A 24,404-nucleotide genomic window follows, 5' to 3' on the forward strand; every position below is an offset into this window, starting at 1 on the left:
ACACTAATAAATAAACTTAACTGAAATGTATTGCAGTTCAGAAGGGGTGGTTTTGCTGTGTCAGAGATACTGCAGACAGTGAGTGTCTGGGAAGCATTGGGCAAGTGGAGGGTTAACTGTGTCTGGAGGAGGAGCCGGGCTGAACTGAGTGGCATCGGAGCCGAGCAATGAGCTCCGGGCAGGATGTACAAGGCGACATGGGAGGTTCCTGAACCGGGGGAAGAGGGTGGATTTAGTGAGGGAGCAGCCAGGGAAGGTGGTAATGCCCCGGGCTGTGGCTGTGTGAGCTGCCCGGGGGCCACAGCATGTTGGGCGGGGATGCAGCGCAGGAGGGGAGCAGCTCCGCGGGGAGCTGTCCAGCGCAGCCCGGTGCTGAATGTCCAGGCCAGGGGCAAGAGGCTGAGAGTGCGGCCGCTGCTGGAGCCAGGGCTGGGCGCAACCTGAAGGAGTGGCTGCGGGAGCAGTTCTGTGACAGCCCCATGGAGGGGGGTGAGGACAGCCGGCTACACGATGCCACCTATGTGGGCGACCTGGACACCATCAGCTCTCTCCTGCAGGAGGACAACTTTAGGAGGTGAGGGCATTGCTGCACCTTATCCCAGCTACATTCCTGTGCATCTGTCTGCCACTGTGTGGCTAACAACTCAATATTTCAACTGGGTGTTTTTCTAAATGCTTTTGTTTTTCAGGAGGGCTAGCATTGCCCACATTTTTTTAACTTTTGCAGTTCGTAGAAATCATAGAATCCCTACAGTGCAGAAGGAGGCCTTTCAGCCCATTGAGCCTGCACTGACAACAATCCTATCCCCATAATCCCACCTACTTACCCTGCCGCTCCCTCTAACCTACACATCACAATTTAGCATGACCAATGCACCTAACCTGCACATCCTTGGAGTGTGGGAGAAAACTGGAGCACCCCGAGGAAACCCATGCAGACACGGGGAGAACATGTAGACTTCACACAGAGAGTGACCCAAGCTGGGAATCAAACCCAGGTCTCTGGGGCTGTGAGGCAGCAGTGCTAACCACTGTGCCACCGTGCTGCCCTATTATTGCATTTAATGGAAACTAGAAGCAGTAGTAGCCCATTTGGCCCTTTGAGCCTGCTTCGCCATTCATTGTTATCATGGATGATTGTACAATGTTTAGCACCATTTGTGGCTCATCAGATATTGAAGTATTCCATGTCCAATTGCAGCAAAACCTGAACAATATCCAGGCTTGGATTGATAAGTGATAAGTAACATTCACGCCACACATCTCCAACAAGAGAGAGTCTCACCAGATTCAATGGCTGGAATTTTACCAGCTCGCCTGCCACAGGAATCGGAGCGGGCGAGGGGTGGGCATGGGAAGGCTTGGTTGACTTTGGGCAGGATTTTATGGTTTGGGGATGAGCGAGGCCGTAACATCCCACCCAATATCCTGATTCCCCACTTTCCCCCATATCTCTTGATCCCTTTAGCTCCAAGAGCTATGTGGAATTTCTTCTCTCTGTACTTCATGCTCCCTCCTCCCAGCCCCATCCAAAAAGATGGACAACCTGTTCCCTGCTGTTGTTTCTAACTGTGACTAAACCAATAATTTAAAACAGTTTTCATAAATTAATTTGAATAAATCTCTTCCTTTGTCCTCTCCATGGTTTTGATATTGTTTCTAAACTGAATGCCAAGCATATTGGACTCAAAATTCTCCCTATGGTCTAAGTAGTGTTTTATAGCATTACCTTTTTTGCTTTTGTGGTTATCTGCCACAGTTTACAAAGAAAAGTTCCCATGTATGGTGTTACTGTCTGACACCACATTGTGGATGAATTGAAATTTAGCCCAAATAACATCTCTGCAGAAGTCCTTCAGGGTAACGTCCAAGGCCCAACATCTTCAGATGTTTCATCAATAACCTTCCTTCCATCATAAGGTTTGAAGTTGGGATGTTCACTGATGATTACATAATATTCAGCACCATTCACAATTCCTTGGGTACTGAAACAGTCCATGCTTCAGTATCTGAGGAATCCAGTCAAATGCAGCAAGAACTGGACAATATCCAAGCTTGGGCTGACAATTAGTGAGTAACATTCATGCCACGCAAATGCCAGGCAATGACCATCTCCAACATGAGAGAATCTAACTATCGACATTCAATGGCATTGCTGAATCCTCCATCATCAACATGCTGCGGGTTACTATAGATCAGGAACTGAACCGAACCCAGCCATAAAAATACTGTGGCTACAAGAATAGGTCAGAGGCTGGGAATCCTGTGGTGAGTAACTCATGTCCTGACTCCCAAAGCCTGTCCACCATTTACAGGTCACAAGCCAGGAGTGTGATGGAATACTCTCCACTTGTCTGGATGGGTGCAGCTACAACACTCAAGAAGCTCAACACCATCCAGGGCAAAGCAGCCCGCTTGATTGGCATCACATTCACTCCCTCCACTACTGACGCCAGTGGCAGCCATGTGTACCATCTACAAGATGCACTGCAGGAATTCACCAAGGCTCCTTTGACAGCACCTTCCAAATCCACGACCATGTCTATCTAAAAGCACAAGGGCAGCAGATACCTGGGAACATCATTACCTGGAAGTTCCTCTCCAAGTCACTCACCTTCCTTCCTGACTTGGAAATATATCGGCCATTCCTTCCCTGTCGCTGGGTCAAAATTCTGGAACTCCCTCATTAACAGCACTGTGGGTGTACTTACACCATAGGGACTGCAGTGGTTTAAGAAGGCAGCTCACCACCTCCTTTTCAAGGGGCAATTAGAGATGGGTAATAAGCCAGCAATATCCATGTCCCAAGAATGAAATAGCAGAAGCAGCAGGAAGAGAAAGCATTGTCCTTTTCAATTTGTTATTAGATACCTCCCTCATAGGAATAACAGATGTGTAGAGTATAGGGCTAACGGTAGGACTCTAGTGTTGATGAACAGAGGGATCTAGGTGTATGTGTACATAGATCCCTGAAAGTTGGGAATCAAGTAGATGAGGTTGTTAGGAAGGCATACGGTGTCTTGGCGTTTATTGGTAGGGGGATTGAATTTAGGAGCCGCAATGTCATGTTGCAACTGTACAAAACTCTGGTGCGTCCACACTTGGAGTATTGTGTGCAGTTCTGGTCCCCACATTATAGGAAGGATGTGGAGGCATTGGAGAGGGTGCAGAGGAGGTTTACCAGGACGTTGCCTGGTATGGAGGGAAGGTCCCATGAGGAGAGACTGAGGGATTTGAGGTTGTTTTTGTTAGAAAGAAGGCGGCTAAGAGGGGACCTTATTGAAACATACAAGATGATTAGAGGTTTAGATAGGGTGGACAGTGATAGCCTTTTTCCTCGGATGGAGAAAGCTAGCATGAGGGGGCATAGCTTTAAATTAAGGGGTGGTAGTTATAGGACGGATGTCAGAGGTAGGTTCTTTACCCAGAGGGTGGTGAGGGATTGGAATGCCCTGCGTGCTGCAGTTGTAGATGCGCCTAGTTTGGGGGCATTTAAGAGATCCGTGGATAGGTTTATGGATGGAAAGGGATTGGTTTAGGTTAGAGGGTCATTGCTTTTTTAATTGGTCGGCGCAACATCGTGGGCCGAAGGGCCTGTTCTGCGCTGTAATGTTCTATGTTCTATGTTCATGTTCAGTGCTAAAGAGTCACTCAATGCCTCACTCCTGTCTTTTTGTCCTTTCATGGGATGTGGCATTGCTGGCTGGGTCAGCATTTATTGCCCATCTCTAATTGCCAATGAACTGAGTGCGTCACTTGGTCATTTCAAAGGGCAGTTGAGAGTCAACCAGATTGCTGTGCGTCCAGAGTCACTTGTAGGCTAGACTGGATAAGGACAGCAGATTTCCTTCCCTTTCTCACTAGTGAAAAAGATGGGTTAGAACCCTAGCACCATAGAAAATTACAGCTTTTTGTCTGTGCCAAACCACTTTTTGCCGAGTCCCACTGACCTACACTTGGACCATATCCCTCCACACCCCTCTCATCCATGAACCCGTCCAAGTTTGGCGATCAATTCTATTTTCAAACTTAAACGTTCGAGTCCAATAGGACTTCAGAAAACTTACTGGGCTTGGAAATGTTAACTGTTTTTCTCCCCACAGTTGCTGCAAGACCTACTGAGTGTTTCCAGCAGGTTCTGATTTCAATGCTGTTAGGGAAACAGTTCCTGGATTTTGATCCAGCGACACCGAAGGAATGGCTGATACATTTCCAAGTCAGATCTCCAACATCTGCAGGATTCTCCTTTCATTTTAGTGTCCCATGTTACACCAGCTCTCTCGGGAAATAAACATTGAAGCAGTGTCTAATAGCAAACTTGCAAATAAACCTAATGCAAATAAACTCAATCCATGTGCTGGTGTCCGTGCAGCGGGAGACACAGTCGTCCCACTCTCTTTGGCTCCCTCACACATTCTGTTTCCTCTACACCACTTGTGACCCCCCACCACACTTCACGTGCCCTCCCCCACGTGACTCAGATGGAACTGCACCTTTTCGAAACCTCACCATTCCCTTTGAGCCTCATTCTGACCGGCAACCTTTTCTATCGCACGAACCATCTGCTTCCACCACCTCCGGAACTTCATGCTCTCTGCTGAGACTCTCATCCCTGCATTTTTTTCTTAATCTTTAGACGTGAGTATTCTGGCTTCTCCCTGCTGGCTCCTACCCTGTGCAGTGGGGGTGCAGGGGGGAGCAACCCTGCTCCCCCTGAGCACATTTTTCAGAGGTGGCGCCTTTCATACTCACTAACTCCCACCCACACACAACCCCCTCTGAGTGACAGCGCGATAAACCCATCGGGAGCACGGCTCCTCACTTATTAACTGACAAGTTTACGGAGAGGCTGGAACTTGTACATAACCTAGGAACTGAATGGGAAAAACACTCATGTGAGGTGAGGGGATGGACACACCAACACTCGTTTGTTAATTACGCTGTAACTTTTAATTCTGTCACAAAGTTGAGCCAGAAGTTATGAAGTTGAAATGTCCCACTTCTCTGTTGAAACTAACTATCCCGCAGTACTCCTGAGATTATAGCGTCAGAGAGAAATATTCATTGTCCTTCCTACTGTCTGCAAGTGTCCACACGAGTGGATTTTGAATGTCTTTCGAACTTTGTGCACGGAATTCATTAATTACAGCCTACCTGTGATTATTGATTTTTTTTTAAAAAAATGTATATTTTGTGGTTATATATTGTGGTTTATGGGGAAGACCCACACCCAACCCCCTGACTGACAGCTCGATAAGCCAATCCTAGGATGATACGTCACCACCACCACCACCACCACCCCCCCCCCCCCCCACCCACCCACCCACCCCACCCCACTCCACCAATCCGGTACACGGGATCGCACTTAGAGCTGACTGACAGCTGAGTTCACCAATCACAGCCCCGCGTGTCCACAAGCTCCGCCAATCGGGACAGGGCTCCCTCAGCCCCGCTCCGTCAGTGGGACGGCCCAGCCTACGGATGACCATCAGGGTTCAGCAGTAGTCATTTTTCAGAATTGGCGCCTTTTCAAAGATAAATGTTTTTTCTAAAAAAGGAAAAAAAATAAATTACTGAGAAAAGAAGGGTTGTTTTGCGTGCGACATGATGACGCCAGACTGTGATGATGTCAGCATGGGGGCGGGGCCTGGACAGGGTGGGCAGGGATTGGTGGAATAGTAATGAGGGGGCGGTCACATTTTATTTGGTGGTGCCTTCTTTATGTGCTCGCTCCCCCTAACCTTCGAACCTGGCTACGCCACTGACCCTGTGTAAACTCTGCTCATCTGAAACTCTATCGACCATGTCCAAGCCCGACTCCTCCATCGATCTTGTGCTCCCTTAATAAGGGGATCAGGAGTTATGGGGGAAAAGGCAATGGGGATGAGTAAAACATCAGCCATGATAGAATGGCGGAGCAGACCCGATAGGCCGATTGGCCTAATTCTGCCCCTACGTCTTATGGTTCTATGGTCTTGCTTACCAAGGCCGTCTGATTTTAAAATTCTCACCCTGCCATTCTGATCCCTCTATGATTTTGCCTTCCTATCTCTGTGACTCCCTCCAGCCCTACACGTTCCAAGGATCTTTGCAATCCTTTGTTGTCCATCCCCCATTCTCTTGACTCCATGCTGGTTGGCCATGACTTGCTGACTAGGCCTTAGGCTCTAAAATTCCCTCAAAAACCTCTCCCTTCTTACCACTCTTAAAAATCTACCACTTTGGTCGAGTGCTAAATCACTGTTCCTAATCCTTTGGCTGTTGCAGTTTTGTGAAGTGCCTGGAAACGTTTTTTTTAATTAATTCGTGGGTCATGGGCATCGCTGGCTGGGCCAGCATTTATTGCCCATCCCTAGTTGCCCGAGGGCAGGTGAAAGTCAACCACATTGCTGTGGCTCTGGAATCACATGTAGGCCAGACTGGGTAAGGACGGCAGATTTCCTTCCCTAAAGGGACATTAATAAACCAGATGGGTTTTTCTGACAATTGACAATGGCTTCACGGTCATCAGTAGACTCTTAACTCCAGATATTTTTTATCAAATTCAAATTCCACCATGGAATTCATGGCTATCGATAGATAGGTTCTTGATCAATAAGGGGATCAAGGGTTATGGGGGGAAGGCAGGAGAATGAGGACGAGAGTCATATCAGCCATGATCGAATGGCGGACTTGATGGGCTGAATGGCCTAATTCTGGTCCTTCACCTTATGGTTTTATGGGAGTGAGTTGTTTTTGTGGTTTTGTCTTCCTATTGTGAAGCCACCCTCTCCAGCTTTACTGAACAGTCCTATCAAGCTGAGATAAAGCAGATCCCCACACCCTCACCCAGAGTTGTCCATCGCTGCTTCCCCCCTCGTGAGCTAGACCTGTCCGTGAAACTTAGCCAACTCTAGAACTCCTTGTTTACTCTCTCATTGGGACTCATCCTGCAGCCTTCAAACAAAAATAGCCTGTTACGTCATGGCTGCTGGACATAAAATACAGCTGCAGCATCATAAATCACCTGGTTTCAGGAGAAAGTAACTCATCTGCAACCAGGGGTTTTTGCTTGGTTTGCAACCAGAATCCCCCTCCCCTCACCCCAGCCCACGAACTCAAACCTTCACCCCAATGAATATACTCAAGTGGTTGGGGTTCAGTATTGTGGCCCGGGTTCGATCCCCACTTGGGAAACATCAGTTTAGGGTGGCGCAGTGGTTAGCACTGCTGCCTCACAGCACCAGGGACCCGGGTTCGATTCCCGGCTTGGGTTACCATTCGTAGGAGTGCAAATGCCTATTGCCTGTCTAACAATGCAATTGCAATTAAACCGTAACAATGCAATTAATAAGTCATTGACAATTACCAGTCTCAAATCACCTGAATACCACATCAACAATTTGTATATTGCTAATAAAAGGGACATCCTGTTGAAGCATGAACATGTATTAATATGTGGTACCTGTCCTCTGCAGGCAAAAGAAACATGTCCAGGCATTGCACCATATGGGGGACAGCGGTTCCCTGGCGCATTCTCCATGGTAATGCCTCAACCAACTTGAGTTGACGTGTCAACAAGTGCCTTTCACAAGCAGTATAAATTGTTGCTCCCTTTGAAATTTGATATTCTTGCAGCTGTCCTGATGAGTGCAAGATGAAAAGCACTTATTTTTTCAAATTCTGTATTGCCCTTTAGTGTCCCAAGATGTTAGGGGATTAACGGTGTACATATGTGGGGTTACAGGATAGGGCCTGGGTGAGATGTTCTGTTGGAGAGTCAGTATAAGTTCAATGGGCCAAATGGCCTCCTCCTGCACTGTAGGGATTCTATGATAACTCCCCCCTCCCCATCCCAGAAATCAGTCAAGTGAACCTTCACTAAACTGATTCTCACGCTATAAAAACCTCTCTTAAATTAGGAGTCCAAAAGTGTACACAGTACTCCGGATGTGGTCTCACCAAGGCCCTGTATAAGTGAAGCAAAAAATGAAAGAAATTGAGTTGGGAGAACTAGGCCATTCAGCCCCTTTAACCTGTTCTAGCCCTGACTAATAAGTAATAGAGAAGGAAAAACGCCGAGGTTGTGATAAAACAAAGAACAACACAGCACGGGAAACAGGCCCTTCGGCCCAACGAGCCTGCGCCGCCATTTTAACATTATGAATGCCCTCCTCTACCCATGACCTTTGTCTACGCCTATTGGGGAAGATTGAGGGAAGACTAATTTAGGGACAATTTGTTACGCCAATCAGCCTAAGAGCACGTTTTTGGGGTGTGGGAGGAAACCGGAGCACCCGGAGAAAACCCACACAAACATGGGGAGAATGCGCAAACTCCCGCAGACACTGGCCCAAATCCACGTGTCTGCACAGCTAGCAGTGATAGTCACAGAGCTGTCATGTTGCCCGTCAGACGGTCCAGTTTAAGCGTACACTAACGACAGATCCGGACTCTGAAGCAGGGTCTAGCTGAGGGACAAGTTTATAAAGTTGTCACGTTATTTTGCAGACGGATCAATGAGAAATCGGTGTGGTGCTGCGGATGGCTGCCGTGCACACCACTACGGATTGCTGCCACGGCCGGCCACGCAGACTGTGTGGACTACCTCCTCAAGCAGGGGGCCGAGGTGGACTTGGTGGATGTTAAGGGGCAGACGGCGCTGTACGTGGCTGTCCTGAATGGCCACTTGGACTGTGCGAGGATCCTTGTGCAAGCAGGAGCAGATCCCAACGGAAGTTCCCACCACCGCAGCACGCCCGTGTATCACGCCTCGCGGGTGGGCAGGGCAGACATCCTCAAAGAACTAATCAAGTGAGTTGGGGTTCGTGCCTGGATTAATTACCTTTGTACAGAGCGATTCTTTTCCCCAAGTTTGATTTGATTTGATTTATTGTCGCATGTATTCGTATACAGTGAAAAGTATTGTTCCTTGTGCACTGTACAGACAAAGCATACCGTTCATAGAGAAGGAAAGGAGAGAGTGCAGAATGTAGTGTTACAGTCATAGCTAGGGTGTAGAGAAAGATCAACTTAGTGCGAGGTCGGTCCATTCAAAAGTCTGACGGCAGCAGGGAAGAAGCTGTTCTTGAGTTGATTGATACATAACCTCAGAGTTTTATATCTTTTTCCCAGCGGAAGAAGGTGGAAGAGAGAATGCCTGAGGTCTGTGGCATCCTTGATTATGCTGGCTGCTTTTCCCGAGGCAGTAGGAAATGTATACAGAGTCAGTGGATGGGAAGCTGGTTTGAGTGTTGGACAGGGCCTCGTTCACAACCCTTTGTAGTTTCTTGTGGTCTTGGTCAGACCAGGAGCCATACCAAGCTGCGATACAACCAGAAAGATGCATCTGTAAAAGTTGGTGAGAGTTGTATTGGACATGCCAAATTTCCTTAGTCTTCTGAGAACGTAGAGGCGTTGGTGCGCTTTCTTAACTATAGTGTTGGCATGGGGGGACCAGGACAGGTTGTTGGACCCTACCTTCAGAGTGAAAATTCTGGCGGGCTAAGAGAGCTGGGTGGAATGGGTGAAGAGGGAGGGCTTTAATTTTTGAGTGAAGCATTAGGGAGGATAGGAGTTGAACCTGTAGGGGTTAGGGGGAGGGATGCGTTGATGAAAAATAAAGGTTTCCCTGTAAAAAAAAACAATCCCACCCTCTTCACAGACTTTCTTCACAGCAAGAGTCGGACCACAGGGAGAAGTCCATTAGGTCAGGCCCACCACCAGAAAGCAAAATGGAGGATTCAAGGGGCTTCCCAGTGGTCAGAAATAAGTCTCCCTCTAACCCCTCCCACCCAGCTCGAGCAGCACCCCAGAATTTACACTCTGACGTGTTTAATAGGGCCACATCAGGAAGAGGGTTGGGTGGCACTGTGCTGTGCAAAAGCCCAACAGTAGCCATAGCTCATCTTGCCAGCCCACTGTGGGTCATGACCTGTGACCTGCGACCTAGCACAGAGAACTGTACCTGGGTTATGTGATGTAGGTAGCTGTCATTGCCATTGGTGTGGCTGCTTGCTACTCTCGATTTGATTTGATTTATTGTTGTCACATGTATTGGAATACAGTGAAAAGTATTGTTCCTTACGCGCTATACAGACAAAACATTCTGGGCAGGATTTTACAGCCTTGCTTGGGCGTGACTGGAAATTCCCGCCTGAGGTCAACAGAGATTTCCGTTATCGGACCCTCACACTCACTGGGTAGGCAAGGTGATAGAGTTCCGGCTATTATTCATAGAGTGCATAGGGAAGAAGGGGACATGAGAGTGCAGAATGTAGTGTACAGTCATAGCTAGGGTGTAGAGGAAGATCAACTTAATGCAAGATAGGTCCATTCAAAAGTCTGATGGCAGCAGGGAAGAAGCTGTTCTTGAGTCAGTTGGTATGTGTCCTCAGACTTTTGTATCTTTTTCCCAATGGTGGAGGAGAGAATTTCTGGGGGTCCTTAATTATGCTGACTGCTTTGCCGAGGCAGCAGGAAGTGTAGACAGAGTCAATGGATGGGAGGCTTGTTTGCCTGATAGATTGGGCTACGTTCACAACCTTTTGTAGTCCCTTGCTGTCTTGGGCAGATCAGGAGCCCATACCGAGCTGTGATACAACCAGAAGGAATACTTTCTACGGCGCATCTGTAAAGGTTGGTGAGAGTTGTGATGGACATGCTGATTTTTTTCTGATAAAGTATTCAATGCTCACATTCGATTAGGTGGCAGTATGACCTGATGGTGCAAAGGTAATTCCATTGTGGAACTGTGGGATGCAGAGGAGGAAAAGGGTGTATAGAGGCAGCCACTTGTATCCCGGATAGCGATGGTTTCTGCATTCCTGGCTTGGCTGGGGAGCGGAGCGAGGATTATCAGCCAGGGTTCCCGCTCCATATCATTCCCCGACTGGGAAATGCATTGCGTGTGAATGTGGGCTAAGGACACAGTGGGGACCAGGTGATCTTGTCCTCCTGCCAAGATGTGTTTCCTAGCCTGTGCTTCAGACCATAAAAGAAGTGGACCGTTCAGCCCATCTAGGTGGGACGTTCTTCTGGAGAGTTTGAATGTGGGCATTGAATACTTTCTCAGGAGGCTAAGAAAATTCAGCATGTCAGCTACGACTTTCACCAACTTTCACAGATGCACCATAGAAAGCATTCTTTCTGGTTGTATCACAGCTTGGTATGGCCCAAGACTGCAAGAAACTACAAAGGATTATGAATGTAGCCCAATCCATCACGCAAACCAGCCTCCCACCCACTGACTCTGTCTACACTTCCTGCTGCCTCGGAAAAGCAGCCAGCATCATTAAGGACCCCACGCACCCTGGACATTCTCTCTTCCACCTTCTTCCATCAGGAAAAAGATACAGAAGCCTGAGGTCACATACTAATCGACTGAAGAACAGCTTCTTCCCTGCTGATGTCAGACTTTTGAATGGACCTACCTCGCATTGCGTTGATCTTTGGAGAGTCGGTGCAGACTTGATGGGACGAATGGCCTCCTTCTGCACTGTAGGGATTCTATGGTTTACTCACTCGATTCCCAATTTGGGTTACTGTCTGTGTTGTGATTATATGCTGTCCCCGTGTCTGCGTGAGTTTCCTCCGGGTGCTCCAGTTTCCTCCCACACTCCAAAGATGTGCTGAATAGGTGCATTGGCCGTGTTAAATCCTCCTTCAGTGTACCCGAACGGAGTGTGGCAACTAGGGGAATTTCACAATAACTTCATTGAATTGTTAATGTAAGTCTTACTTGTGACACTAATAAATAAACTTTAACGCTATAATTTGATGCAAAAACCAGCGAATAGTCCTATCTGTGGAAATTACTCACACTGTCACTGACTGGGCTTACATTTCTGCTGCAGGTACGGTGCAGACGTCGATGTTAATCACCACGTGGCCAGCCGCAGCTCAATGCCCGCTGCTCGCAGGTTCACATCGCTGGGTATTTGCCCTCTCTACATCAGCTCAGCCTATCAACATCTCCAGTGCTTCAAGTTGTTACTAAAAGCTGGCGCAAACCCCGATTATAATTACTGGGGTCCGGTGGAGGTGTCGGCCTTTCCCCGGGGCTCCCCTGTCTGTGTCCTCGACGCTGTTCTCCGGCACGGCTGCGACGCGCAGTTTGTAAAACTTTTGATTGACTTTGGTGCTGACTTGAACCTAGTGAACTGGGAGAGCCTGGATGCAGAGACCATGGGGCGGATGAAGGTGAATGAGGAAGCCTTGCAGCTCTTCCGAGCTGCTAAAGGTAACAAATCACATGTCCGTTTTATTTCCCATCTGGGTATAACGTGGTTCGCTGTGTATTGCGCAAACCCGAGGGGTGTCAATGTGTTCAGATTAGTCTGGAAGGGTAAGATATGGGTGGCACAGTGGCCAGCACTGCTGTCTCACAGCGCCAGCGACACGGGTTCAATTCCCGGCTTGGGTCACTGTCTGTGTGGAGACTGCACATTCTCCCCGTGTCTGCATGGGTTTCCTCCGGGTGCTCCCACAGTCTGAAAGACCTGCTGGTTAGGGTGCGTTGGCCATGCTAAATTCTCCCTCAGTGTACCCGAACAGGCACCAGAGTGTGGCAACTAGAGGATTTTCACAGTAACTTCATTGCGGTGTTAATGGAAGCCTGCATGTGACACCAATAAATAAACTTTAAAATGTGGGAGGGAAGATGCCAGAAGCAATAGTAGAGGTGGGTACAATTTTGTCTTTTAAACAGTGTTTTATGGGTAAGATGGGCATAGCGGGATATGGGACAAATGCAGGCAATTGGGATTAGCGTCGGGGTTTTAAAAAAGGGCACCATGGATAAGTTGGGCCAAAGGACCAATCAGAGGCCAGCACCTCATTTGCCCTGCAGCGCCACTGGGAAGATGGTGGCTGCTGCAGGAAGTACACCCATTGGAGGATCGGAGAGAGACTCAGGCCAGGGTAAAGTGATGGCGGGTGGAGTTTTATCGGGTGGGGATTGTGAGGGGGGAGGTTAAGTGGGGGGGGGTATTGGGAACAAGGGCCAAGGGTTGTGGCTGCCAGCAGGCCCCACTCTCCTTGATGTGGGGTTAGGGGGGGAGGGCTGGTAGAGGCAGGAAGATAGATATAGAAACAGAGAAGATAGGAGCATGAGGAGGCCATTCAGCCCTTCAAGCCTGCTCCGCCATTCATTATGATCATGGCTGATCATCCAACTCAATAGTCTAATCCTGCTTTCTCCCCGTAACCTTTGATCCCATTCGCTCCAAGTGCTCTATCCAGCAACCTTTTGAATCCATTCAATGTTTTGGCATCAACTACTTCCTGTGATAATATAGAACTACTTCCTGTGGTAATATGGAAGATGGTAGACTCCCCACCCACCAGCATCCCGACCAATTGAGACATTTTGAGAGACACAGAACTGAGTTGGGCTGGGCCCAGAATTCCCGATTTCCCCAATAAATCATAGCAAAAACATGAAATCCCGTGTGTTTAAATGCTGGAAAGTTTCGGTGGACCCCCTTCAGTCTTGTGTTGGGGTCTCGAGCCCCGAGTTTTGTTTTGAACCCCTCGGGTGAAACCATAAACCAAATTCACCAAACGACCCTCTGCCCCCTCCTCCCAGTGAGGAAATGACTAACAGGATTCAACTCCCTGTATTTTAACATCAGCCAGAATCAACGGAAATTACAGACAAAATGATCCTCAAAGTGAAAAGGTAAAATTCAATTTAAATCTTCAAAGGTATCTTTCACGAGCGCCCCTACCATTCTCTACTGATACACGTGTAGTTCCAAAGTTCCCAAACTCAGCCTCTGCTAAGTGGGATCTCTCACTCTCCCTGCAATCAAGGCTTGCTATCTCACATAGAATCCCTGCAGTGCAGAAGGAGGCCATTTGGCCCATCAGGTCTCCGACAGAGCATCTTAACCAGGCCCTATCTATGTAGTGTCTGTGTGGGGCGGTAAGGTGGCACACTGGTTAGCACTGCTGCCTCACAACATCAGAGACCTGGATTTGATTCTGACCATGGGTCACTGTCTGTGTGGAGTTTGCGCGTTCTCACTGTGTTTGCACGGATTTCCTCCGGTTTTCTCCCACAGTCCAAGAGACGTGCCAATTAGGTGCATTGGCCGTGCTAAATTCTCCCTCAGTGTGGCGATTTTCACAGTAACTTCACTGCAGTGTTAATGTAAGCCTACTTGTAACACTAATAAACTTTAAAACTTATTTATCTCACTAATCCCCCTAACCTCGAGATGTTCCAATGCGCTTTGAAGCCAATGAGATAGTGTCCTGGTTTCAGTGTTTGAAGTGTGGCTGTCAATTTGTGCACAGCAAGCTCTCACGGACTTGTGGACTGACCAGACCGTCTGTTTTGGTGATGTTGGGTGAGGTAGGAAAGTTGGTTAGTGCACCGGGGTGGGGAGGAGGCGAGGCGGGGGAGGGGTGGGGGGGGAGGGGCTTTTTTTTTTACATCCACCTGATGCAATCTGTACTGCATCGGATTGGGTGCCCAAAGTCTCGGGAATGGGGTTGGAGTCCTGGAGGGGGATGTTCTACAAGCTGACTGGTGTGGTGTAAATGTGGTGCCTTCTCCCCCACTCCAGGTGAGGTGTGCATCCGCTCTGGGGCAGTGGGATTGCTCCCATTCTCACATCTGTGCGAACTTTTCCAAAGAGAACACGCTTGAACTGTACAACATCTGGAACCCATATTATATTTCTATATTTTGCTCAGTTATAATGAAGTAATTACCTTCAAAGAATCTTGGAAGGAAAAGAGATTCCTGACCCCCCCCCCTACCTCCACAGTAGGGTGGCTGGTGGGGGTGGAGGGGAGTTGAGTAATTTGCATCTTTTTCTTAAAGTATAATGAAGTTTTGCCTACATTAGTCATCAATGGTGAGAACGTGTGCGTGTGTGTGTGTATGAGTGAGAGTATATATTTCCCAAGCAGTTGAATAAAGCAAATCCTGACACTCAGGAGGGTCTGGAACCCCTTTGAGAGTCATGGCAACATTTGGGATCATACAGTCGCCCCAGGACAGAAGAAGGCTATTTGGCCCATCGAGCTGTGCACCGACCCCCACCCAGGCTCTGTCCCCATAACCCCATGCATTTACTCTAACTAGTCTCCCTGACACTAAGGGGCAATTTTAGCATGGCCAATCCACCTAAGCCGCATATCTTTGGACTGTGGGAGGAAACCGGAGCACCTGGAGGAAACCCACGCAGACATGGGGAGAATGCGCAAACTCCACACAGACAGTGACCTAAGCTGGGAATCGAACCTGGGTTGCTGGCGCTGTGAGGCAGCAGTGCTAACCGCTGTGCCACCGTGCTGCCACTGAATCACTCCCTGAATCATAGTTCAGAATAATCGGATTTGAGTTCAGAAGAATTTGATTTATTGGGTGCTCGGACAGTCATTTGGTTTACTTTCTCAGCAGGCACTTTACACGGTGGAGAGATCTGATATTACCGCTCATTAAAATGACATTTTTTTTTAAAACAGGAACTCCCAGGGCTTTGACATCTTCTTGCCGTATTGTTATTCGGAGGGCACTGGGGAAGTTCCGCCTTCACCTGATCCAGACACTGCCCATCCCAGACACGGTAAAAATCTTCCTGTTACACGAAGACTCCTGAGGGAGGACTGCCCCTCACGCATCTCTGCATGATTTCTCCGGGACGCGACCCTCACTCGACCGGCTGCAAATTCGAGCTTCTGTCACACGGAACTGTCGTAGCCTCTCTCAGAAAGGGAGCTTTTGCTTTCTTGATACTTTACGTAATTCTAAAGACCCCTGTAACCTCCCCCCCCCACCCTGTGAATAAAATTAATGTTTCTCAGGGTCCCGTTTGCACGCGGGAACCGTAATTAAAAGAGAACGTCCTCAATTTTAAAAATATGTTTGCGTTTTTAAGAAAACAAGACCAAGCTAGTTATATATGATGAGTAACTCCCTCCATCTGGTGGTGAATTGAAGGCTTCAATCTGATGTTAGGGGTCAGATTCATTCAAACTCTCCGCCATCCGAACTCTTATAGAGTCATTGAGGTTTACAGCATGGAAACAGGTCTTTTGGCCCAACTTGTCCATGCCACCCAGTTTTTACCACTAAGCTAGTCCCAGCTCCCTGTGTTTGGCCCATATCTCTCTATACCCATCTTACCCGTAGAGTCATAGAGGTTTACAGCATGGAAACAGGCCCTTCAGCCCAACCTGTTCCTGCCGCCCCTTTTTTTTAGCAACTAAGCTAATCCCAATTGCCCGCGTTTGGCCCATATCCCTCTACACCCATCTTACCCATGTGTCTAAAAGCTTTTTAAAAGACAAAATTATACCCACCTCTACTACTGTCTCTGGCATCTTGTTCCAGGCACTCACCACCCTCTGTGTGAAAATATTTCCCATCTGGACCTTTTTGTATCTCTCCCCTCTCACCTTAAACCCATACCGTCTAGTTTTAGACTCCCCTACCTTTGGGAAAAGATGTTGACTATCTTGCTGATCTATGCCCCTCATTATTTTATAGACCTCTATAAGATCACCTCTCAGCCTCCTACAAAGAGTCCCAGTCTACCCAGCCTCTCCTTATAACTCAAACCATCAAGTCCCGGTAGCATCCTAGTAAATCTATTCTGCACTCTTTCTAGTTTAATAATATCCTTTCTATAATAGGGTGACCAGAACTGTCCACAGTATTCCAAGTGTGGCCTTACCAATGTCTTGTACAACTTCAACAAGACATCCCAACTCCTGTATTCAGTGTACTGACTGATGAAACCAAGGATGCCCAATGCCTTCTTCACCACTCTGTCCATCTGTGACTCTACTTTCAAGGAGCTATGAACATGTACCCCTAGCTGTATAATTCTCTCCAACACCCCACCATTAACTGAGTAAGCCTTGCCTTGGTTCGGTCGACCAAGATGCATCACCTCGCATTTATCTAAATTAAACTCCATCTGCCATTCGTCAGCCCACTGGCCCAGTTGATGAAGATCCCGTTGCAATCCAAGATAACTTTCTTCACTGTCCACTATGCCACCGATTTTGGTGTCATCTGCAAACGTACTAACCATGCCTCCTATATTCTCATTCAAATCGTTAATATAAGTGACAAATAACAGTGGACTCAGCACTGATCCCTGAGGCTGGTCACAGGCCTCCAGTTTGAAAAACAACCCTCTACAACCACCCAGATCTTGTGTCATCAAGCTAATTTTGTATTCAATTGGCTCCCTCACCTTGGGTCCCGTGAGACTTAGCCTTATGCAGCAACCTACCATTCGGTGGTACCTTGTTGCTTTGTGGACTTGCCTGAACAGCCAGAGGAGGCAGGAGATGTTTCCACCTGATTGTAACATCATCCGGTTACAGGGTGGGATTAATCCCACTTCACTTCGAACCATTTCCTGAAGATTTAGAACGTCGTGCCTTTCCTTGATGCTGGAATATGTCCAGAACATATTCCCGGGTCACACTATTGAGGGCTACTCCATTGCACGTTGTTCAGCAGTGCACAATTAAATAACTCACTTGGAGCTCCGCAAATATCCCCAGCCTCAATTATTGAGGAACCCAGCAATCAGTGCGAAAGATACGGAAGTATTCACAACAATTGTCAGCCCGAAATGTCGAGTGGATGAGCCGTCTCGGCCTCCTCCAGAGGTCCCCAGCTTCTCAGATGTCAGTCTCCAGCCAATTTGAGCTTAAAGTTTATTTATTAGTGGCTTATATTAATACCGCAATGAAGTCCCTGTCAAAATCCTCTAGTCGCCACACTCTGGCGCCTGTTTGGGTACAGTGAGGGAGAATTTAGCATGGTCAGTGCACCTTACCTTTGGACTGTGGGAGGAAACTGGCGCACCCAGAGGAAACCCACGCAGACACGGGTAGAACATGCAAACTCCACACAGACAGTCACCCAAGGCCAGAATTGAACCCAGGTACCCGGCACTGAGAGGCTACAGTGCTAAATACTGTGCCACTGTGGTGCCCTATGAAAGATGGATGGCCAGTACAGCTGAAGGCACAGGATACTGCAAAGGCTACGGGCCCTGGCAATATTCCGACAAGAATATTGAAGGCCTGTGTTCCAGACCTTGTTGCTCCCCTAGCCAAGCTGTTCCAGTGCAGCTACAACACTGGCATCTGCCCGGCAATGTGGAAAATTGCCCAGGTATGTCCTGTAGACGAAAAACAGGACGAACTATCCCAGCCGATTGCTGCCCCTTCAGTCTGATCTTGATACTGTTTCAGGTTGAAAAAATTAAGTTAAACAAACAAAGGGACAAGTGAAGAGATGCTGCATCAAACAAAATCAGATTGCAAAGGAAACTTCAAACATCAAACTAAAATGTGATTATGGGGGGGTCAATAATGCACCTCAGCCCCTGCGGTGCCCAGCGGGCACGGAGAGCGTTAATAGTGCCCTCGGACACAGCATGCTCCCTCTCCAGGGACACCCAGCCATGAATATAACCGTGGTAGAAGGGCAGACAGTCGGGTCGGACGACTCCCAAGAAGGATGTGAAGAGGCGTTGGAGAGGGTGCAGAGGAGGTTTACTAGGATGTTGCCTGGTATGGTGGGGAGGTCCTATGAGGAGAGACTGAGGGATCTAGGGTTGTTTTCGTTGGAAAGAAGGTGGCTAAGAGGGGATCTTATTGAAACATATAAGATGATTAGAGGTTTAGATAGGGTGGATAGTGATAGCCTTTTTCCTCGGATGGAGAAAGCTAGCACGAGGGGGCATGGCTTTAAATTAAGGGGGGGTAGCTACAGGACGGATGTCAGGGGTAGGTTCTTTACCCAGCGGGTGGTGAGGGATTGGAATGCCCTGCCTGCTGCAGTTGTAAATGCGTCTAGTTTGGGGGCGTTTAAGAGATCTCTGGATAGGTTTATGGATGAGTAGGGATTGGTATAGGCTAGTGGGTCATTGTTTTTGTAACTGGTCGGCGCAACATCGTGGGCCGAAGGGCCTGTTCTGCGCTGTAATGTTCTATGTTCTATGTTCTATGTTCCCTCGGTTGCCCGCTGTTTGATGATCAGCTTGGCCAGTCCCAGAAGCAGGTTGACCAGGAGGCCGTTCTCCTTCTCCACCTCCACTCTCCGCACCGGGTGCCCGTAGATCGGGAGCAGGGGGCTGATGTGCGAACAAAGTTGTAACTAAGGGTTTAACTAATAACTGAGAAGGGAGCACAGTCATGTACGCATGGTCCACAGGCTGCAGAAAAATGCAGGCATCTTGGAGCCTTTGAACTGATGGATCATACAGCTGCACAGCACTGCTGCGTACAACACCCTCCAGCCCTGTTCCAGCCGGGCTTGTGTTTGCTATAGTTGCGTTGTTGTGAATTGTGTATCATTCAGAGTTCGAAACTTGCTCTACATCAAGAGAAGCAATCTTGAATATCGGGCACTGGGTAGAACGGACAGCTGATTGGAAACTCCCTATTCTACATTACCATCTGCGGTGAAACGCTATCCCTGTGTTTCTATTCACACAATGTGAAGATGCCGGCGTTGGACTGCGGTAAACACAGTAAGGAGTCTCACGACGCCAGATTAAAGTCCAACAGGTTTACTTGGTAGGAAATGCCACCACCAAATAAACCTGTTGGACTTTAACCTGGTGTTGTGAGACTTCTTACTGTGTTTCTATTCACACTCCAGTCTCTAGATCCACAGCAATGTGGATCTAGCCTCTTAAATACCCTTTAGATGGCCTAGCAAACTCAGCTGTATCAAATGGCTGCAAAGTCTATAAATAGGAGTGAAATTGCACGGAATACCTAACGTCAGCCCTGGCACCTGAAACGGCCACAGCAAACACAACCCTGCCCACCCTGCAGAGTCATCTTTACCAGCATCTGGGGCTTGCGCCAAAATTGGGAGAGCTGTCTCACAGAATAGTCAAGGAACAGCCTGACACAGTCATATTCGCGGAATGATAGCTTTCAGAATTTCTCTCAGGCTGACCCAGAGACGCAGTCCAGGGCTCAGACTTAAAATCTGCCTGATCCCGGCCTCAGCTCACTGATTGTGTGGAGTCTGCATGTTCTCCCCGTGTCTGTGTGGGCTTCCTCCGGGTGTTCCGGTTTCCTCCCACACTCCAAAGATGTGCGGGTTAAGATCAGCCATGATCTTATTGAATGGCAGGGCAGGCTCGAAGGGCTAGATGGCTTACTCCTGCTCCTATTTCTTATGTTCTTATGTTCTTAAGCGGATTAGCCATGTTAAATTGCCCCTTAGTGTCTAAAGATGTGTAGGTTAGGGGGATTGGCCATGCTAAATTGCCCTTTAGTGTCTAAAGACTGTAGGTTAGGGGGATTGGCCATGCTAAATTACCCCTCAGTGTCCAAAGACATATAGGTTAGATGGATTAGCCATCCTAAATTGCCCCTTAGTGTCCAAAGATGTGCAGGTTAGGTAGATTGGCCGTGCTAAATTGCCCCTTAGTATCCAAAGATGTATGGGTTAGGTAGATTGGCCATGCTAAATTGCCCCTTAGTATCCAAAGATGTATGGGTTAGGTAGATTGGCCATGGTAAATTGCCCCTTAGTATCCAAAGATGTATGGGTTAGGTAGATTGGCCATGCTAAATTGCCCCTTAGTATCCAAAGATGTATGGGTTAGGTAGATTGGCCATGGTAAATTGCCCCTTAGTATCCAAAGATGTATGGGTTAGGTAGATTGGCCATGCTAAATTGCCCCTTAGTGTCCAAAGATGTGCAGGTTAGGTAGATTGGCCATGCTAAATTGCCCCTTAGTATCCAAAAATGTGCAGCTTAGGGAGATTAGAGGAATAAACATGTGGGGTTATGGGGAAAGAACAGGGTGTGGGCCTGGGTAAGGTGTTCTATCAGAGAGTCGGTGCAGACACGATGGTCGAATGGCCTCCTGCTTCACTATGATTCTATGATAATAGCAGACGCAACATGAGTTCCATTTTAACTCACCGAAAATCCCAATTTACTTGGAGTTAAAATCTGGCCCAAGGTTACACTGAAGCAATCAGCCATTCAATGTTTCAGTTTGGGAGAGGGATGAGTGTAGGATGATTAAATGTCCAATTTATTTTGGCTTTACTCTGGATCCAATATCAGTCTCACTAACTGCAGTCCTTACTCTTTCAATTAGACGTCGTCGATAGACAGGGCTATCTAGCCAATGTCCACTGTCTTTCCTGGAGGGCAGGAACTGACTCATTGGAAGGGTAAATGGGAGGCAAACTGTCCCAGCATGGTTGGCTGGATGATAGCATTTACCCCAGCTGGGCAGATTGCATACCCAATTTCTCAAAGAGGAAACTCTGAGGTATTGTTGGAAAAAAAGAAACATGTTGTTGAAGCTTTGGTCCTTGCACTCAGCAGGACAGATGCAAGAATACCAAATTTCAAAGGGAGTAGCAATTTACACTGCACCAAAACGGGGTGACGATGGGATGCCAAGTCATAGCTGCTATCATGGAGAACAGACCGGAGACCAAAAATTGTAGGGGCCAATAATTCCCTAGTGCAATCTCCATGGCAACGCTTCGATCAATCCAAGTCGACCTGTCAACCAAACAGGATCCTGGTTTTGCAATTTGGTGTTGTTGTGCTTGTTCTGATGAGTGCAAGATGAAAAACTTTGACAAGGTGTCTCTATTGACAACACAGTGGCGAATCATCTCCTGTGTTACTAGTGTGTGGCTAATAAATTATTCCTCAATAAACCACATGGTGTAAAAACCACTTTTCTTCTGTGTTGTAACATTCAATTCCATATTCAATTCTGTGCATTTAAAAGCACTTTATTGTACTCACTGGGGAGTGAATGTTAGATATTAGTGTTGTTTTGACATGGTTAAATAATCCAAGTTGATGTATCATGCCAATTGGTATCTCTGTGCTGACTTAATTGCTCATTAATTTATTAAAAACAGCAAGAATGCAAAAAACTAAAACGTTTTGTCCTTTCTTTCTGTCTAGACACCAAAGTCCAATCTTAGAGTCTGGCTTCTAGCCTACTTAAATGAAGTTCTTCCATGTTGACGACTGTACTACCAAAGCCAATGGCATGGTGCCATTCAGGGCAAGATGGTACTACACCCCCTCCCCTCACCCTCCCTATTATCAGCGCTGCACAAGGGTGGAATCAGGGACAAGTCTTTGTGCTATGATTTCCCATCACTTCAAAGGGTTTTGGTTAATAGTGAAGAAGGAGGTTACAGGAAGGGTTGGCCAGATGGGCAGAGCAGTGTCAGATGGTGTTTAACCCTGACAAATGCAAGGTGGCGCACTTTGGAAGAAATAACAAGAAGAGGGAGCATTTCATGAACAGTAGGACACTGGGAAGCTCAGAGGAACAAAGGAATCTTGGAGTAATTATTCACAGATCCCTGAATTCAGCAACGCAAGTGAATAGGACAGTCAAGAAGGCATATGCGATATTTGCTTTCATCAGTGGTAGTATAGTGTATAAGAGAAAGGAGATAATGCTGGAACCGTACAGAGCATTGGTGAGGTCACAGCTGGATTACTATGTGCTGTTCTAGCCACCTCACTATAGGAAGGATGTGATAGCACTAGATAGGGCACAGAGGAGATTTACCATGATGTTGCCCGGGATGGGACGATAAGGAGAGAGTGGATAGGCTTGGGTTGTTTTCTTCAGAGCGGAGAAGGCTGAGAAGAACACAATTGAGGTGTATAAGATTATGATGTGGAGATGCCGGCGTTGGACTGGGGTGGGTACAGGAAGAAGTTTCACAACACCAGGTTAAAGTCCAACAGGTTTATTTGGAATCAGGAGGTTTCGGAGCACTGCTCACTCATCAGGTGAGCGGAGAGTTGGGCTCACAAACACGGCATATATTGCAAGATATATTGCAAGATAATTACAGATTGGAATGTGAAGAATGGTTGGAATGCAAGTCTTTACAGGTAAGCAAGTCTTCAAAGGTATAGATGTGGAGGGAGTGATAATCACAGGTTAAAGAGATGTGTATAATCTCCAGCCAGGACAGTTAGTGAGATTTTGCAAGCCCAGGCAAGTCGTGGGGGGTTACAGACAGTGTGACATGAACCCAAGATCCCGGTTGAGGCCGTCCTCATGGGTGCAGAACTTAGCTATCAGTCTCTGCTTGGCGATTCTGGGTTGTTGTGTCTTGAAGGCCGTCAACAAGATTATGAGGGGTATGGGCAGGTAACTGGGGAGTAGCTGTTCCCCTGGGTTGGAGGGTCAATAATAAATGGGCAGGATTTTAGGGTGAAGGACAGGAGATTCAGAGGCGATTTAAGAATGAATGTTTTTACTCAGAGGGTGGTGGGAATCTGGAATGCACTGTCTCTTAACTTCCTCTAGCCGATCAGAAAGCGAATAGACATTTTACCACCTGATTGGTTAATCCATGGCTTTCAGTCAGACAGCCTTTTCAGAAGCGTTCAAAACTACAATACATTTTGAAAAGCTCTGATGATCTTTGCTTGCAGCATTGTGCTCTGTGTTGGCAATGCTCTGTCACTGGGATCTCATTGAATCCTACATTGCAGAAGGAGGCCATTCTGCCCATTGAGCCTGCACTGGTTACAATCCCACCCAGGCCCTAACCCCACAATCCCATGCATTTACCCTAGCTAGACCCCCTGACACTGAGGGTCAATTTGGCATGGCCAATTCACCTAACCTGCACATCTTTGGAGAGTGGAAGGAAACTGGAGCACCCAAAGGAAATCCACGAGAACTTCAAGTTGAGAGCTTCAGGTTTTTACGTGTCCAGAACACGAACAACCTGCCCTGGTCTCCCCATGCTGACACTATAATTAAGAAAGCCCACTAATGCCTCTACTTTCTCAGAAGACTAAGGAAATTTGGCATGTCAGCTACAACTCTCACTAACTTTTCCAGATGCACCACAGAAAGCATTCTTTCTGGTTGTATCACAGCTTGGTATGGGCTCCTGCTCTGCCCAAGAGCGCAAGAAACTACAAAAGGTTGTGAATGTAGCCCAAACCATCATGCAAACCAGCCTCCCATCCATTGACTCTGTCTACACTTCCCGCTGCCTCGGCAAAGCAGCCAGCATAATTAAGGACCCCACGCACCCCGGACATTCTCTCTTCCACCTTCTTCCATCGGGAAAAAGATACAAAAGTCTGAGGTCACGTACCATCTGACCCAAGGACACCTTCTTCTCTGTCAGACTTTTGAATGGACTTACCTTGCATTAAGTTGATCGTTCTCTACACCCTAGCTATGACTGTAGCACTACATTTTGCACCGTCCCCTTTCCTTCTCTATGAACGGTATGCTTTGTCTGTATAGTGCGCAAGAAACAATACTTTTCACTGTATTTTAATACATGTGACAATAATAAGTCAACTCAAATCAAAATGCAGACATGGGGGAGAATGTGCAAACTCCACACAGACAGAGACCCAAGCCAGGAATTGAACCCAGATCCCT

At 47.5% G+C, this 24,404-nt stretch overlaps 1 protein-coding gene across 1 annotated transcript; it reads left to right on the forward strand.

Moving 5' to 3' along the window:
- Positions 1-214: 214 nt before the first annotated feature.
- Positions 215-18,460, forward strand: asb1 (ankyrin repeat and SOCS box containing 1). The gene is made up of 4 exons (XM_080198744.1): positions 215-574; positions 8,491-8,793; positions 11,835-12,220; positions 15,460-18,460. Exons 1-4 carry the CDS (start codon positions 306-308, stop codon positions 15,591-15,593), a joined length of 1,092 nt encoding a protein of 363 aa, XP_080054870.1. The 5' UTR covers positions 215-305; the 3' UTR covers positions 15,594-18,460.
- The last annotated feature ends 5,944 nt before the right edge of the window (positions 18,461-24,404 follow it).

The sequence above is a fragment of the Carcharhinus amblyrhynchos genome, chromosome 11 (assembly GCF_965287045.1).
Source record: "Carcharhinus amblyrhynchos chromosome 11, sCarAmb.v2.hapA, whole genome shotgun sequence".
Taxonomy (NCBI): Eukaryota; Metazoa; Chordata; class Chondrichthyes; order Carcharhiniformes; family Carcharhinidae; genus Carcharhinus; species Carcharhinus amblyrhynchos.